The 16,974-nt window shown below is 50.3% G+C and overlaps 1 protein-coding gene across 4 annotated transcripts; it reads left to right on the forward strand.

Moving 5' to 3' along the window:
- The first annotated feature begins 4 nt into the window (after window positions 1–4).
- FXYD5 (FXYD domain containing ion transport regulator 5) lies at window positions 5–11,387 on the forward strand. Of its 4 annotated transcripts, none has more exons than XM_068992353.1 (8): window positions 5–128; window positions 814–874; window positions 2,730–2,822; window positions 3,414–3,512; window positions 6,652–6,765; window positions 7,861–7,890; window positions 7,971–8,045; window positions 11,113–11,387. In XM_068992353.1, the coding sequence occupies exons 2-8, from the start codon at window positions 814–816 to the stop codon at window positions 11,160–11,162; spliced, it is 522 nt and encodes a 173-aa protein (XP_068848454.1). In that variant the 5' UTR covers window positions 5–128; the 3' UTR covers window positions 11,163–11,387. The 4 variants fall into 4 exon arrangements, with proteins under 4 accessions (XP_068848454.1, XP_068848457.1, XP_068848455.1 ...); XM_068992356.1 differs by having other exon boundaries at window positions 3,414–3,482; XM_068992354.1 differs by having other exon boundaries at window positions 9–69.
- Window positions 11,388–16,974: the final 5,587 nt, after the last annotated feature.

The following is a 16,974-nucleotide window of genomic DNA, read 5'->3' on the forward strand; positions in this document are numbered from 1 at the left end:
CGCCTGGACGCAGCCGCCGCCGCTGCCCTCTCGGTACGAGGCTGCCGGCTTGGGACCCCCGGCGCTGACGTGAGTGTCTCCTCCGACTGTCCTCCATCCGCTGCCCTCTGCCCAAGCGCCGGGCTCAGGTGGGTAGAGACCATCCTCTCGGCGCCTCTCCGCCCCCCGTTCATGCTCACTCTCCGTCCCGCCGTCTCCGGCACCGCCATGTGGGCACCACTCGGCGCCCCCTGCCTCAGTCTCCCCAGTTCGCCTACCTCCCTCTCGCCCGCTCAGATCTGCCCGGCATCCCGCTCTATTGTCCCTGCTGGGAGGCCCTCACACCAACTCACTTTTTCCTCTGAGATCAGAAGCACATTACTCACTCTTCCTCTTTCCCCCTCCTTGCTGGCTCCTCGCTCTGAGGACAGCCCCAGAGGGAGGGCCGAGGCCCTCCTATCTCCTCTTCTGTGCCCCGGCGCCTTCCCCTTGCCCGGCAGGGTCTGTCCCAGCCGGCCTCGGAGTGCCTCTCCACTTCGTGGGGCAGGGGGACTGCCCTGGGCAGTGGCTGCCTCTTGCAGCCTGGTGTAGACTGATGCTTTTTGTTATCTTTGGGGACCTGCAGAGGGAAGGAGGGATTGACTGCTGGGAACCTCCACTTCTGAGACCCTCCCCTTGGCCCCCTTCCCCACAGCCAACCATCAGCCCTAGCAGGGGTCTCTGAAGCCAGAGGGGCCTGCTCAGGGTAAGGAAGGGAGCTGCAGGGTCCCGGGGGTTGCCCTGTCCCTGCCTCGCTGACATCTTGGCTGACCCCAGCTCCGGCTTGCTTTATAGATGTCGCCCTCTGGTCGCCTGTGTCTCTTCATCACCGTTGGCCTGATTCTCCCCACCAGAGGTAAGGCCCAGCCCTTTCTTTCCACCCTGCTGCAGAGCCCCCAGCCCACTTCGAGTACCTCTGTTGCTGGGTGGCTGCCTGGTGAATCTGGGTTCTCTCTCCTGTGTCCTCAGTCTTCTACTGAGCTGGCACCAGGAAATGGGGGCCCCAGTAAGGGGGCCAAGGTTACACCCTGTTTAGATACCTCAGACCTGGGTGGCTGCTTCCAGTGAGTCTGGCCAGGGCCTGTCCTGCTGAGCATCCTCCATTTGACTTCCAAGAAGAACTCACGGAGTTTGATTTGGCGGGGAGATGGGTGTAGGTTTTCTACTTGGCAGCCAAGAACCCTCGACTCACAGCACAGGAGCTTCCTGGATCCTGGGGTGATATGTGATTAGGGGAAGGGGGTGAGCTGAGGCCAGTCCAGGAGTTGAAGACGTCTCACTCTTGCCTGTGAAGTGTTTTCTGAAAACAGTATCTATGGGGGATCCTTGCAGGTGCTTTCTACATGGCAGGTACTTGTTTCAGCTTCTGCTCTAATCTATGATGCTATTATGGCCATTTTACAGATGAGGAAACTGAGGCTCAGTGAAGGAAAGTGCCCTGTGCCAGAGGCTAGTGTGTGGAGGGGCTGGGCTCTAACCCCGGAACCCAGAGCAAACTCTGCACCAAAGTGGCCCCATTTCTCTGGGATAAAATGGTTTTCGTGTGTTCATTCAGTCGTTCAACAAGCGTTCACTGAGCAGATCTTATTCTAGGCACTGGGGAAACAGCAAGGCATAAAACAGGAGCTCACATTCTAATTGGAAAGACAGACACCAAATGCATTCAGTAACTTATATTGGGTTGGCCCATAACATCTTATGGAAAAAACCAAACGAACTTTTGGCCCAACCCAATATTATATGCTAGAAGGTGGAAATTGCTATGGGAAGAAAATAGAAGAGAGAAATGAGGCTTGCTTAAATAGAGTGATCAGGGAAGACCTCACCAGAAAGTGACATTCACCGGAAAGTGACATTTGGGCAGATACAAGGAGAGGAGGGGATGAGCAAAGCAGGTATGTGAGGAATATGAGTTCTATCTGGAGAGCGTGAGTGACAGCAGGCAGGCCAGGCCTGGGTTGGGATGAACAAAGGGCGGGGTGGAAACAGGAGAGGTCAGAGAGGTGACAGGAGATCGGGTTGTTGGGGGGGACACTTATGGGCCACATGAGGGCTTTGGCTCTTACTCAGAGCAAGGTAGAGCCAGAGGAGGCACTCAGCCAGCAGCCTGATCTGAATCAGGTTCACAGGCTCCCTCTGGCTGTGTCTGGGGAGCGGGGAGACCAGGGAGGAGGCTGTGCGATGGTCCCAGAGGGAGAGGATGGAGGCGGGGCCAGGCTGGGGGCAGTGGCGATTGATAGATATGATATCCGATATCCAGCACTGACTGCATATTAAGCAGTAGGGGAGACTCTTCCCACCTCCATCTCATTTCACCCTCTCTACAGTCTTGAGAAATAGATTCAAGAATTATCTTCACTTTGCAGAGGGGGCAACCAGGGCTCAGAGGGAGAGGTTTCACTTGCTCCAGGTCACACAGCAAGGAAGTTATTGGGAACAGAATTTGAAATCAGGCCCCTGGCTGACTCTAGCACCTGGGCATACTTGCCTTAACTGCCTCTCTCATCCCACAAGGATGGATAGGGAGAGGCGGCTGGAGGAAGGGTGCTGTGGTGTTAGCATTTCTTAAAACACTTCCACCAAAGCTGATCGGTCAACTGCTGCCCCACCAACAGACCACCAAGGTTTCAGAAGGGAGGAGAGGGTAAGAGTGTTGGTGAGAGAAGGGGGACCAAAGGCTCCCCACTGACTTCTCATCCTTGATTTTCCAGGAAAGATATCAAAGGAGGTCGTAACTCCAGCAGATCCAGTGACTGAAATCACTCATGTCCCTACTCCAGCCCCAGATGAGGAACAAGGAATGGGTCTGTCAACATCCCGTCACAGCAACAAAAATCTCAAGCTTGAACCAAATGGGAGTTTTGGGGTTTGTGTAACTGAAAAGTCCAGGGATGCACCTTCAGGCATGGCTCCATCTAGGCTCAGTTCATCCTGCTGCTCACAGCGCCACAATGAGAAACCTCGTCCCTTCCTCCTTGAGCACTTACAGCACAAATGAAGGGACAGTCATGGTTCTAAATACTTACCCTGCATTCACTCACCCAGTCCTCACACAAGCCCTCTTAGAAAGAAATGAGCACTATCCTCATTTTACAGGAGGCTCAGAGTCACTCACCGAAGGAGTCACCAAAAGTCAGTGACATGCCTGCGATGAGGGTCCAGGAACCTGGCTCTGAAGTTTACTCATGACCCTGTGGGGCACAGGACCACCAACTTGCCCTGCTACCAGCGGCACGTGAGAGGGTCCCCCTTTCTCACCCCTACAGCGACATTTATCTGTGGACATCTTTGATTTTAGCCAGCCTGGTTCAGGGAGAAGGACCCTTGCTGTTTTCTGCAGATCCATGATTCACTCCTTTCTCACCCTCCCCGCCTTTCTCTTCTGCCCTGAGTAGAAGCAACACCGAACCAGATGGAGACCCAGACCCAGCAAACGACGGAAACGGAGGTGCTTCTAACAACAGGTCAGGGGACGGACAAGAGCACGATGCAAGGTAGACCTGGGACTGGCACAGCAACATACTTGAGTTGTGTTTAATTCTCCATCTAGGGCAGCATTTCCCTGAGTACGTTTCTCAGAGCATCCGCCTGGGGAATTAATACATTTTTCCAATTTTTTTTTTTTTTTTTTTTAGGTTTGCAGTTAAAGATATTTGGGAAACTCTTGAGTTAAAAACGTTTCTATCTGCTGGGACTTCTCAGAGTCGTAATAAAGCTTATTTGCAGCAGCCATCCCAAGAGGGACCATCTGGTTTGCAGCATTTTCAAATTTGATAGACTCAGAGACCCTCTTTTTTTTTTAAATGTAACTTGATTAAATTAATTAATTAATTTTGTTTTGGTTGCACTGGGTCTTGGTTGCACAGGATCTTTGATGCAGTACCCGGGCTTCTCTTTTTGTTATGGAACATGGGCTCTAGAGTGCTTGGGCCCCATAGTTGTGGCCCTCGGGCTTAGTTGCTCTGAGGCACGTGGCATCTTCCTGGACCAGGGATCAAACCTGTGTCCCCTACATTGGAAGGCGGATTCTTAACCACTGAACAACCAGGGAAGTCCCTCCAAGACCCTGAATAAAGATTCAGGTCCCTTCATAGGGCTGATGCGGGAAATGTGCCTGTGGGTTTATCCTTGGTGTAGATCTTCTTAATGTTAGAGCAGGAGCTTTTCAGTTACAAAATTCAGAAAACCCAACTGAAAAAAAAATTATTAGCAATATATGCTTTGTTAAGTACAGAGGCACTAATGTCAGGCACAGCTGGGTCAAAGAGCTCAAGCACTGTCATCACGACTTTCTTCCTCTCTCAGCTCTGCTATCTTCATTCTGAAGAGGTCTTTCCCATCTTAGTGGCAAAAGTGGTCCACTAGTCCTAAGTTGCCATTACAAACACAGCAACTAGAGTGCCTTGCTAGCTAGAAGGCCTAGAGCTGATTCTCATTGGCCCAGGTGGGGTCACGTGCCCATGACTGACCAGTGGGAGCCTGGGAAATGAACAGCTCTCATTGGTCAGGGCTGAGTCTTGTGCCCCATCGTGGGGCTGGAAAACCCCTTCAGCTCTGTCTGAACCACTTAGATCAAGAATAAGGGAAAAGGTGACTCACCACAGGACAAGTGAGTCAATGTTACTAGGGGTAACATTTGGGAAAGGGAGATGAGCGGAAATAAAGGTGATAGGTGGTTTCTAATGCCTGTGTGATGGCCCATATTTGAGAAGCAGCCCCCACTGGAAAGTCCTATAGATTAGACAACTCACAAGCTGGAATGCATGCATGGTTGCTCAGGTTGGGCACTGCACAAGGGCACTACGTGGAAAGTCCTTCCCCTGTAGATTTTTTTAATTGTTATCATTGTTACAACTTCCCAGTGATGACAGTAAAGCATCTCTTGCTGACAGTCTGTCTATTAAAACAATTTTACAACAGATGGAAATACAGTGTCTTGGGGGAAGGGAGTTTTTTTTTTTTAATTCTGTACAACCATGGGGGTCGGGGTATAGCAGCTGTTTCCACATTTTCCAGTTGAGAAAACATCTTCATATTTCTGGATTCTCTTACTCTGAGTCCTTGCTGACCTGGGTTACTGTATGTGTTCTTCTATATCCCTGGTTATTCGTGATGAAAATTCAGCTGGGCGGAGGGGGTCAAGGAGCCAAGAGGTAAAAGGCACTGCTGAATTGCAAGCTTGCCCAGCACCCACAGAGCTTCTCTCCCTCCTGCGTATTTATTCTCTCGTGCTGGAGCTTGTCTTTCACCTGGCAAGGAAGTGGCTCCATCACCTGCAGGCTCAGAACTTCTGAGTTTCACCCAGCATCTGCTGAAAATTTTAACTTGGAATTTAAAAGGTCCCAGCGAAGGATGGGGCTTCCCAGGTGGCTCAGTGGTAAAGAACCCGCCTGCCAATGCAGGAGACATAAGAGATGCGAGTTTGATCCCTGGGTTGGAAGAACCCCTGGAGAAGGGCACGGCAACCCACTCCAGCATTCTTGCCTGGAGAATCCCAGGGACAGGAGAGCCTGGCAGGTTACAGCCCATGACTGAAGCCACTGAGCGCTACGGGAAAGGATGAGACTGGGTCACATGCTCCCCCTTGTGGCTGGGTTACCGTAGGAGACCGAGATGATCTGGGGACGCAGCATCATTTCCCCTGAGAGAAAGGTGGACTGTTCGCAGAAGGGGAGAGTCAGAGCCAAGTAGACAATACAGCAATGTGCTGAGGGTTGCTCCATGCGCTGTGCTAAACTTTTACATGATCAGTCATTTAGTGCTGATCACTACCTTACATGGTAGGAGCTGTTGGTACCCCATTTTACAGGGAAGAAAACTAAAGCCCAGAGAGGTTACTCGGCAGGCCTTAGGCCACACGGTGCAAAATGGCAGAACCAAAGTTTGAGCCCAGGCTTCCTCACACTGGGGGAGGGGGCGATAAGCCCTACGTACCGCTGAGGCTGTCCTTTTACATTTCCTGTGATCCTTCCATCTTTGCCCATGACTTTGCTGCTCGCTTTTCTTGGAAAAAGCTTTCCTGAACGTCTTATAGCCTTTGGCTGTTGGTTCATGTTTAGGAAGCGAGGCACTGAGGCTGGCCTGGGGAGCCAGTCACGAGGCAGTTTCTCTGCTTGCTGACTTCACATCTGGGCATCCGTCAGGGGTGACCACCTTACTGGGGATGCTTCTCAGTGCCAGAGGGGCAGGACTTTCCTTGGGGATATTCATGTTTTTACCAAGAGGAACCCTCTGATGTTCTTGGTCTGGGAGCAGAGGTGATATTCAACATGTTTTCTAACCAGTATCTCCAAGTTCTGTGACTGGGTCAAGATCCTGGAAGCCCTTGTCTGGGTCTGACAGACGTTACCCTTTATTCCTGATCATGGGGCCGTGCAGAAGGTCCTCAGAGAGGGGCCAGGGGTTCCTCCGGGGTTAGCAAGCTAGCCTGGACTGTTGGTCTTAATCAGGGTGAGCACCTGCCGCTCCTGGCTGCCTCCGTGGGTTGGTGGGGGGGACCTGTGCCAGCTCACTGAGTGTAGGCGTGGGAGAGGGGCTACTCCCAAAGATCATTAATGGTGTCTCTCCTTCCTCTCCCTGGTTCACTCCTGCTCTCCACCATCCTCTGGCTGCTCTCTGCCGATCCCACTCAAGGCTCTACACCCTCCAAGCCGAAACCCCCTGCCAATCCCACTCAAGGCTCCACGCCCTCCAAGACACGATCCCCAAGCAGGCATGAGAGGAAGGACTCCATCCTCAGACAACCTGGTCAGTAACTCCCTTCTCAGACTGGACACAGGCTATTTCTTATTCACTGCATGTTCTTAGCACCTCAATACTGTGCAGCACAGAAGAATGTGCAGTAACTAGGTGTCGGGTGAATACCTGACTTCAGGGCTGGTATTGTGAGTGAGTAAAGGGTGGGCGCACAGTAAATGTCTGAAGAGATGAATGAATGTGTGAGTGTTGCATAGAGATGACTCCAAAACCCAGTGGCTTAAAATGACAATCATTTATTTAACGCTCAGGTCTGCAATTTGGAAGTCTAGTCTGGGCTTGGCTGGGTGCTTCTCTGGTCTCGGCTGGATTTACCTGTGCATTGGAGATCAGTTTGGGGTCAGCAAAGGGCTCTGTGTATAGGGGCACCTTGATTCTTCCCCTCCTGGCCTTATCTTCCACTTCCTGTGCAGCCAGCCTCCGTGAACAGATGGAAATGATACAGCCATGGATCACAGAGAGAGTTCAATCACTCCTTCATTCAAACAATAGCCACTGAGCACTTATTGTGGGCCAGGCCCTCCTCTAGGTGCCAGGAGTACAGAAGTGAGTGAGACAGTTGAAAGTCTCTCCCTTCATGGAGCAGATGTTCTCATGGGAGAGAGACAATAAATAAGGATCATAGTAACTATATATAATAAGTTAATAATAGCCATAATTAAGTTGCTGTCAAGAAAAATGAAGGGGGGGGAGAAAAAGAAAGATGCAACAGAGTTAGGGTGAGAGAGTGGGCAGAGAGTATTTTCTGTAAAAGGCCAGGGAGACCTCACTGAGAAGAAGCTAAGGGGAACTATGTGGATGCCGGAGGAAGGGAGCTTCTGGCAGTAGAAGCAGCCGGTGCAAAGGCCCTGGGGTGAGCAGGGCTTCACACAGTTCACCCGTGGGGAATGGGGGTGGGAGAAAAGCGCAGTGAGTAAGGGGATGACCGAGGAGGGGTTTCGAGGTGATGGGAACCCGATTGTGTTCCTTGTGAGGACTTCAGGTTTTTCCCTAAGTGCACCAAGGCTGAGATCCAAGTGTCTCCTCTCTGACTCTCTCGCTCGCCAATTTGCTCCATAAACCTTTGTTCCCTTCTGTCCCCTCCAGGGTCAAAGGAGGATGACCCCTTCTTCTATGGTAAGTTACTCTTGGGAGGCTGTGGGGGAAAGGAGGCTGAAGGCCCCTCTCATCACGTTCCTCCATTTCTCTCTCTGCAGACGAGGACACTCTCCGGAAACGGGGGCTGATGGTGGCAGCAGTGCTGTTCATCACAGGCATTGTCATCCTCACCAGTGAGAATGGGGGCTGGGTGGGAGAGGCATCAGGACTGGGAGGGAGGAGACCTTGGCTTACACTCTGACTGGACAGGACTTGAAGGCCCCTAACAAGGTCATTTTAAAGGAGACATATCCATGTAAACCGGGCTTCACAGGTGGTTCAGTGGTAAAGAATCCACCTACCAATGCAGGAGCCGCAGGTTCAATCCCTGGATCAGAAAGAGCCCCTGGAGAAGGAAATGGCAACCCACTCCAGTATTCTTGCCTGGGAAATCCAATGGACAGAAAAGCCTGGCAGACTACAGTCTGTGGGGTTGCAAAGAGTCAGACATGACTGAGTGACTGAGAATGCACATCCATGTAAACCACCCCGGAATTCAGGGGTTTAAGATGATAACCATTTACTGAGCTGTCACTTCTGCACTTTGGAAACATAGTCTGGGCTCAGCTGGGTGGTTCTTCTGGTTGTCGCTGGATGTATTCGTGCCTCTGAGGGCATTTGCGGGTCAGCAGGGATCTGTTTGAACGGGAACCTCAGGTCTTCGCCTGGTGGTCTTCTCTAGCAGACTAGCCTGGGCTTGTTCACATGGCAGGGGAATGCAATGGTGCAACTCCCCAGGAGTAGCAACACCTGGGAGCTGTGATGCCGCAGCCTGAGGCAGTGAGGGGAAGGAGCAGCTGCGCCAGGGCCTGGTGAGAGATGGAGCTGAAGGAGGGGCCCCCAAACAGGAGCTGCGACTCCAGAGAGAGGTTTCCAGCCACTGCTTCCTGGTAAGCTCCCCAGGAAGGAGCAGGGCAGGAGTCAAGAGGATCAGACACCTCAGCCTCTTTCTCCTTTGTGCCCTCGTCTCTCCCACCAGGCTGTGCTCAGCCTCGCAGGGCCCAGTGTCAGGCAGGAAAGGGGGACAAAGGGAGGATTTCAAGCAGAGAAACTAATTTTTTAATAATGTTACAGATTAAATAAAATACAAGGGCCACCAGTTTGCAAGCTCTCAGTTAAACTGTATAACCCACGCCAAGTTTTATGACCTCTCTTGTCCAGCTTCCTCATCAGGAAAAGGGGCACAGCCATATCTTTTTGCCTTAAGGTGGGAGGCAGAACATGGATAGAATTAAAAAGAGATCACTGACACGTGTCTGATCAGTGTTGAATAGGGAGTCAAGCACTGTTGCCTCAGTTTTTCAACGCGTGTTTATAGATCCTGACTTTGTGCCAGGAACTGTGCTATCCCCTGTGGGAAAAGTGAGGCTCAGAGAGTTGCAAAGTTTGCCCAAGGTCACACAGCACATAAAAATCAGGGAAGGGCTGGACCTATGTCTGTGTGAGGGCAGAGCCTGAATGTTAACCTCTAGGGCTATAAATTGTTCCAGTGGCATTTGTGAGCACCTACTCTGTGCCCAGGCTTCCCAGGTGGCACTAGTTGTAAAGAATTCACCTGCCAATGCAGGAGACACAAGAGACGCATGTTCAATCCCTGGGTCGGGAAGGTCCCCCCAAGTAGAAAATGGCAACCCACTCCAGTATTTTTGCCTGGAAAAATCCCATGGACAGAGGAGCTTGGCTGGTTACAGTTCATGGGGTGGCAAAGAGTCGGACACGACTGAGCACACACACACTACCTGCGCCCTCCTGTGCTGTGATGCTGGGGACTCTGGTCCCCATCATTAGGGAACTCACAGCTGGTGGGAGAGCACAATAAATAGGTCAATGCTTTCGTGAGCAGTGTGAATACAGAAAAAGAGACTTGCCAAGAGGAAAATAAAGATGAGATTGAGAAGGATGAGAAGAGGCACTTCCTCTGAAGAGGTCAAAGCAGAATGGATTCTGATGATGACAAAGACGATTTTAAAAACCAGGCAGAGGGAGCAGCAAGTGGAAGGCCCTGGAGGCAGGAATGAGCTGAGCTTGTTAAAAGAACCAAGGGAAGAGGGAGTGGCTGGGAAGGTGTGAGCGAAGAGGAGTAGGAGATGAGCCCAGAGGGACAGGGAGGGGTAGGTAAGGGCGGCAGCTGGGAGATGGAAAAGGGCTGTTTTCTGAAGTTCCCCTTGTTTTCTTTCTTTAAAAAAAAAAATTATTTAGTCGGCTGCTTTGGTGGCTCAGATGGTAAAGAATCTGTCTGCAATGCAGATCCCTGGGTCAGGAAGATCCCCTGGAGAAGGGAATGGCAACCCACTCCAGTATTCTTGCCTGGAGAATCCCATGGACAGAGGAGCTTGGTGGGCCACAGTCCATGGGGTCATAAAGAGTCGGACATGACTGAGCGACTAACACACACTTTCACACATTTTGGGGTCTTCGTTGGCTGCAGCATGCAGGTTCTTAGTTGAGGCACGTAGGATCTAGTTCCCTGACCGGGGATTGAACCTGGGCCCCCTGCACTGCGAGCAGAGTCTTAACCGCTGCACCTCCAGGGAAGTCCCCCTCCTTTGTTTTCTAAGATCCCCCTCATTTGCTTTGGCCCAACCCCCTGGCCTTCCAGCTCTCCTTTAATCCCTCCTGTCTACTCCCTCACTCAGGGCCTCAGAACCGACTGTTCCCTACGCCTGGAACACCCTTCCTCCAGATGTCCACGTGGCTTCCCTCTCATCCCCTTCAGGTCTTTGCTCAAATATCACCTCCCCAATTAAGGCATGTCTAGTCATCGCCATGAGGATGCCCCCAACTGCTGGGCCTCCCTGCCTCCTTCCTTGTTTTAATTTTCCTCATAGCACTCATCACTGACTCACCACCATCCGTACACTTGACTTAGGTCTTTTCTCATTCTCCGTCTCCCCCACTGGCAAGTCAGTGCTCCCAGAGCAGGGATTTCCTCCATTTGTGCTCCTGGCCGTGTTCCCGTGTCCCCAGTGCCCAGGTCACTGCCTGGCCCACTAGGTGCACAGTAAATATTTGCTGAACATGTGAGTGACCCCTGGGGACCCTTGAGCCAGCTCTTCCCCATCAGCTTCTTGTCACTTGCTCAGAGTTGCCTTGGAGCCTTCTGAGGGACAGGGCGGATAGGCCTCATCCTCCAGCACCCAGATCACACGTAATAATCAGTATTGTTCAGACTCACGACTGAACTGTTTCTTTTACCCACAGGTGGCAAGTGCAGACAGTTGCCCCGATTGTGCTGGAATCGTGACAGATGAGTCCTGAGGAAGCAGGGGCTGAAGATCTAATGGGCACCCCGAGACTGAGCCCCCACTGGCTCACTGTGACCTTGCTGGACCTACAACAAAGCCCAGCCTGGGAAGAGGCGGATGGAGCCAGAGCCAGGACTGATGGCCTGAGCCCCCTGTTCTCCCAGCCCTGCCTGCCTGAGGACTGCTTGCCCGCCCTGCCCCCCCACCCCATGTATCCATTGTGTTCAGACAGGAAGTAAAGCCCTGTGTTCTCTGTCCTTTGGTCTCTGATCACTCTTGACTGGGGAGTGGAACAAAGTGGTGGGGGCTGGGGCAGGGCCCCCAGGGGTAAGATGGGAGGGTCACAGACTCCACAGCCTAGGTGGGGGATATGGTGAACCAAGCCAGCAGGGGTGAGATGGGAGGAATGAGAGGTGGGCCTCAGGAGGATTTGGCCAATGAGAGAGTCAGCGCTGGATTCTGCCCACGGCAGATGGAGACCCTCAGCTGGTGTGTGTGCAGAGCCAAAGCCAGCTTGGCCCCTGATGTTGGGAGGGGGTTCTGGTAACTGGGCAATTACAAATGGAGGCCCCAGGCCCATGGCAACTGGCTTTTTCCCCACTCTGGGTACCTCCAGCACGTGAGTGTAGACACCCCACCCTGCACATCCAAGCTCCAGCCATACTCCTGGTTCCCTCTTGGTTTAGGGTGTGTCCACAAGAAGGCCACTGGAGTGGGCTCAGAGTAGTTTGGGTGGGGAATTCCAGGGTCCTGGGGTCCCATAGCATGGTCGAGAAGGGGTATAGGCCCCAGTGGGCACTTCCTGAAGACCCTTGGGTTCTGTCGCCTGTGGGGAGGGACTCAACTAGTTTAGTCAAAAGTAGACCCTTGGAATCACAGGGCTGGGGGTGGAGACCTCTGCCCAGGGTCAAGGGTCATTGTGCCAAAGCAAAGAGACAGGGTCTGGTTCAAAGTGGTTCAAAGTGGTTGCATAACAATGTTTCACAAACTTCCAGTCACAGCCTGTTCACTGGTTACAAAATCAGTTTAGTGGGCTGTGAGTAGCATTTAAAAAAAAAAAGGGAAGGAAAATGAGTAATAAAATAGAAACAAAAGTATCAGAAAAGAAAATAATATGATTTGGGACTTCCCCGGTGGTTCAGTAGTAAAGAACCTGCCTACCAATGTAGGAGACAAGAGTTCGATCCCTGATCCAGGAAGATCCCACATGCTGCGGAGCGACTAAGTGCCACAACTATTGAGCCTGTGCTCTAGAGCCCGGGAGCCACAACTACTGAACCCCACTGGGCAGAACTGAAGCCTGTGAGCCCTAGAGCCTGTGCTTTGCAACAGGAGAAGCCGCTGAAATGAGGAGCCTTTGTACTGCAGCAAATAGTAGCCCCCGCTCGCCACGACTAGAGAAAACCCCCGCACAGCAACAAAGACCCAGCACAGCCCAAAGTAATTAAATTAGAAAAAAAGAAAACAATATGACTATGTATATATATTCTCTTCTCAATTTTTGCCACATTTTCATCACACCTTTATTATTATTCATTTATTTAATAGAGGAACTCTCATTTTAACTTAAAACATATTTTAAAAGCACTCTAATATATGGAAAATCTGTATTGTTTCATATAGATAACAGGTAGCCCTAAAGATACATTCAATTAAAATGCATATATTGCATATATTTTGTATATATATCTATGTGTGACATATGTGTATACATATGTATAACATATGCATATTATATGTGTGATATGTACATTATATGTACATGATATATGGTAGTAGTACTGTTGGTCACTTAGTTGTGTCCGACTCTTTGCAACCCCAAGGACTGCAGCACGCCAGGCTTCCCTGTCCTTGACTATCTCCCAGCGTTTGCATAAACTTATGTCCATTGAGTCGATGATGCCATCCGACCATCTCATCCTCTGTCACCCCCTTCTTTTCCTGCCCTCAATCTTTCCCAGCATCAGGATCTTTTCCAGTGAGTCAGTTCTTCCCATCAAGGGGCCAAAGTACTGGAGTGGAGACCTGGTACTGCTTGATATGAATAGAAAACAGCCATAAAGATAAATCCAGTGAAGACAAACAAGAAAAAAGATATATTGTGTTTGAGCTGGATACTGAGTTGCTGACTGAGGGCTCTGAGTTGGAGGCCAGAGTCTGATGCACTGGAGGACATCATCAGGTGTGAGGGGTGTGATCGTTCCCTCACTGCCCAAAGATACTGCAGAACTTGGGAGGCCCAAGACCACCCTCACTTTTGACGCCAACTACAGGGCTGGGTGTGCTCAAGACCACCTTCAGGGTCAATAATTCACTAGAAGGACTCAGAACTCACTGAAAGCCATTATACTCACAGTTATGGTTTATTGGGCTTCCCTGGTAGCGCAAGGAGTGAAGAATCTGCCTGCAGTAAAGGAGACCTGGTTTCGATCCCAGGGTTGGGAGGATCCCCTGGAGAAGGGAATGGCTACTCACTCCAGCAGTCTTGCCTGGAGAATTCCATAGACAGAGGAGCCTGGTAGGCTAGTCTCTGCAGTCGCAGAGTTGGACACAACAAAGCGACTAACACACACACACACACACACACACACACACACACACACACTCACCAGAAGAGTTCCAGCCGTGAAACTCCCAGGGGTTCCCTCCTGGTGGAGCAGTGGACAGTGCTAAGTCCTGGCAGCAGTGTGTGACAACACTGCCAGTCGGGGAAGCCCCCGCAAGATTTGGTGTCAACGTTTTTATTGGAGCTCAGTCACCAAGACATGACTGACCACTTGTGTGGTCACCTTCCTTTCCTGTCCCTCTGGCTGATGCCTGTGACCCAAAGCTGCTGCCATCCATCCCATTGTTAGGAACTGTCTAAGCTGGCCCAAGGGCCCCAGGTAAAGAAATACACTGCTTTCAGGCAGGACATTCCAGGGGTTTAGAGATTACCTTCCAGGAGCTGCGCACAAAAGCTAGCTGTCTCTACCAAACAGTCTTCTCTTATATCATTAAAAGATATTCAAGGGCTTCCCTGGTGGCTCAGTGGTTAAGAATCCACCTGCTGATGCAGGAGAGGCGGGTTCGATCACTGATTTGGGAAAATCCCTGGTCTGTGGGCCACAGCTATTGAGTCTGTGCTCTAGAGTCCAGCAGCAGCAACTACTGGGCCCATGAGCCCGAGGGCCCTAGCGCCTGTGCTCTGAAACCAAAAGAAGCTGCTGCAATGAGAAGCCACTGCAGTGAGATGCCACATACCACAGCTGGAGAGCAGCCCCCGCTTGCCACCGCTAGAGAAAAGCCTGTGCAGCAACAAAGGCCCAGCACCGCCAAAAACAAATGATTTGTAAAAGACATTCGCAAAGCAATTCATTCTTGTGATGCAATTCAATGTGAGTTAATATTGTTTGGGGCCTAAAACCATTTCCTGTGCCGCTACTGGAGCATAGCCTGGACTCAAGGAATCACCAGCTCAGAGGCACACCTGACTGCCTCTCAGGAAGAAGTAGGGCAGAGCTGACCTACTTCATTCATAACTAGGGGAATTATGTTACGTGTTAGGTGTCCATTCCCTCCCCATGCCATCTTCCCATGGGGTAGAGATGAAAAAAACTGATACTGTGTTTTGAAGATGCCCATGATATGGAGTTTTGGATGCAGATTCAGCTCTGCCAATTAGAGGCTCTTATATGAAATTTGGAGGTTTCCCAGGTGGCTCAGTGGTAAAGAATCAGCCTGCCAATGCAGGAGACACAGGTTCAGTCCCTGGGTCAGGAAGATTCCCCTGGAGGAGGACATGGCAACCCACTCCAGTATTCTTGCCTGGAAAATCCAATGGACAGAATAGCCTTATGGGCTCCATGGGGTCACCAAGAGTCAGACATGACAGAAATGACTTAGCACTCATGCATGCACATGAAATTTGGAAGGCCAAAGAGATCATCTTTTTGCTCAATTGGCTATTTTCTGCTGGTAAGGAGGGTTGCCAAGGTGATGAGTTTGGGACCACATCATTCCAGTATCTAGTCACTAGCTTTGTGGGCATTAAGAGGCAGTTAAATGTGCATGTGCACGCACACACACACACACACACACACACACACACAGAGGATTTCTAAATGGCCAATAAACACATGAAAAGATGTTCAATATCACTAGTCATGAGCAAAAAAGTAAATGAAAATAAGAATGAGACAGCATCTCATGCAGAATGGCTAAAATTAGAAAGACTAACAATGTCAAGTGCGGCAGAAGATGTGGAGCAAGGAGAACTTCATACATTGCTGTAAACTGGAGTGTAAATCAGTGCAGTCACTTCAGAAAACTATCAGTTCTTTAATACTTATTTATTTGGCCGTGCAATGGCACCCAACTCCACTACTCTTGCCTGGAAAATCCCATGGATGGAGGAGCCTGGTGGGCTGCAGTCCATGAGGTCGCTAAGAGTCGGACACGACTGAGCGACTTCACTTTCACTTTTCACTTTCATGCATTGGAGAAGGACATGGCAACCCACTCCAGTATTCTTGCCTGGAGAATCCCAGGGATGGGGGAGCCTGCTGGGCTGCCGTCTATGGGGTTGCACAGAGTCAGACACGACTGAAGCGACTTAGCAGTAGCAGCAGCATTTGGCCATGCCAGTTCTTAGCTGCAGCATGTGGGATCCAGTTCCCTGACCAGGGATGGAGCCTGGAGCTTCTGCTTTGTTAGTCTGGGTCCCTGAACCACCAGGGAAGTCTCTATCAGTTCTTTAAAAAGGTGAATGTACGTTGAACATATGGTCTAACAATTCAGTTCTTAAATATCTGTCCAAGAGAAAGGAAACCAGGTGTCCAGAAATGCATTGTACTACACAAGTGTTTATAGCAGGAGTATTTATAATAGCGAAGAAGTAGAAATGGTCTAAATGTCCATCAGCATAGGTGAGTGGATACAAACTGTGGCAAACTTAGTGATAGAACACTATTCAGCAATGAAAAGAATTCCTGGTATGCATGACAACATGAATGAATCTCAAAAGCATTGTCATGAGTGAAAGGAGCCAGATAGAGAGGAACCCACAAGGTATAATTCCATTTATGTGAAGCTCTAGAGTAAGCAAACTGAACTGATGGTAACAGAAGTCAGAATAATAGCAGCCTCCACTACTAAGCAGGAGGTTGATGGAGAAGGGATATGGGGAGACTTTCTTGAAGGATTAAAGTGTTCTACACCCTGACAGAGATACAGATAAACTGAATGTACCTATTGATCAGAATTGGCTGAACTGTACACTTCAGGTTAGTGTATGGTGGCTCAGACAAAAAGAATCTGCCTGCAGTACAGGAGATACGGTTTCAATCCATGGCTTGAGAAGATCCCCTGGAGAAGAGAATGGCAACCCACTCTAGTATTCTTGCCTGGAGAATTCCATGAATGGAGCAGCCTGGTGGGCTACCATCCATAGGGTCTTGAAGAGTCGTACACAACTGAGTTACTATCACACTTTACTGAATACAAAACACAACGTAGTTGAAGACAAAAGGGCTATATCCTGGCCTGTGATGACTTCTGGGTCCTAGATCAGAGATCAGAGATGGAGCTGTAAGATTCTGAAGATGGCGTGTACAATGGATCCTCTCTCCTGGGATGGAGGGAGAAGCTCTCCAGGTGGATCAGTTCAAAGAATATATATATATATACACACACACATTTGATTTTGCTCCCAGTTCCTGGCACAGCTCCTAAAAGCCTTCTAATTTCCTAAGTGATAGGAAATTACATTAAGAGTATCCTTTATTCTAATATTTGGTCTTTGATCTCAGTTCCTGACATGGAGCTCCTCAAGACTTTG

Source organism: Capricornis sumatraensis, chromosome 20 (assembly GCF_032405125.1).
Source record: "Capricornis sumatraensis isolate serow.1 chromosome 20, serow.2, whole genome shotgun sequence".
Lineage (NCBI taxonomy): Eukaryota > Metazoa > Chordata > Mammalia > Artiodactyla > Bovidae > Capricornis > Capricornis sumatraensis.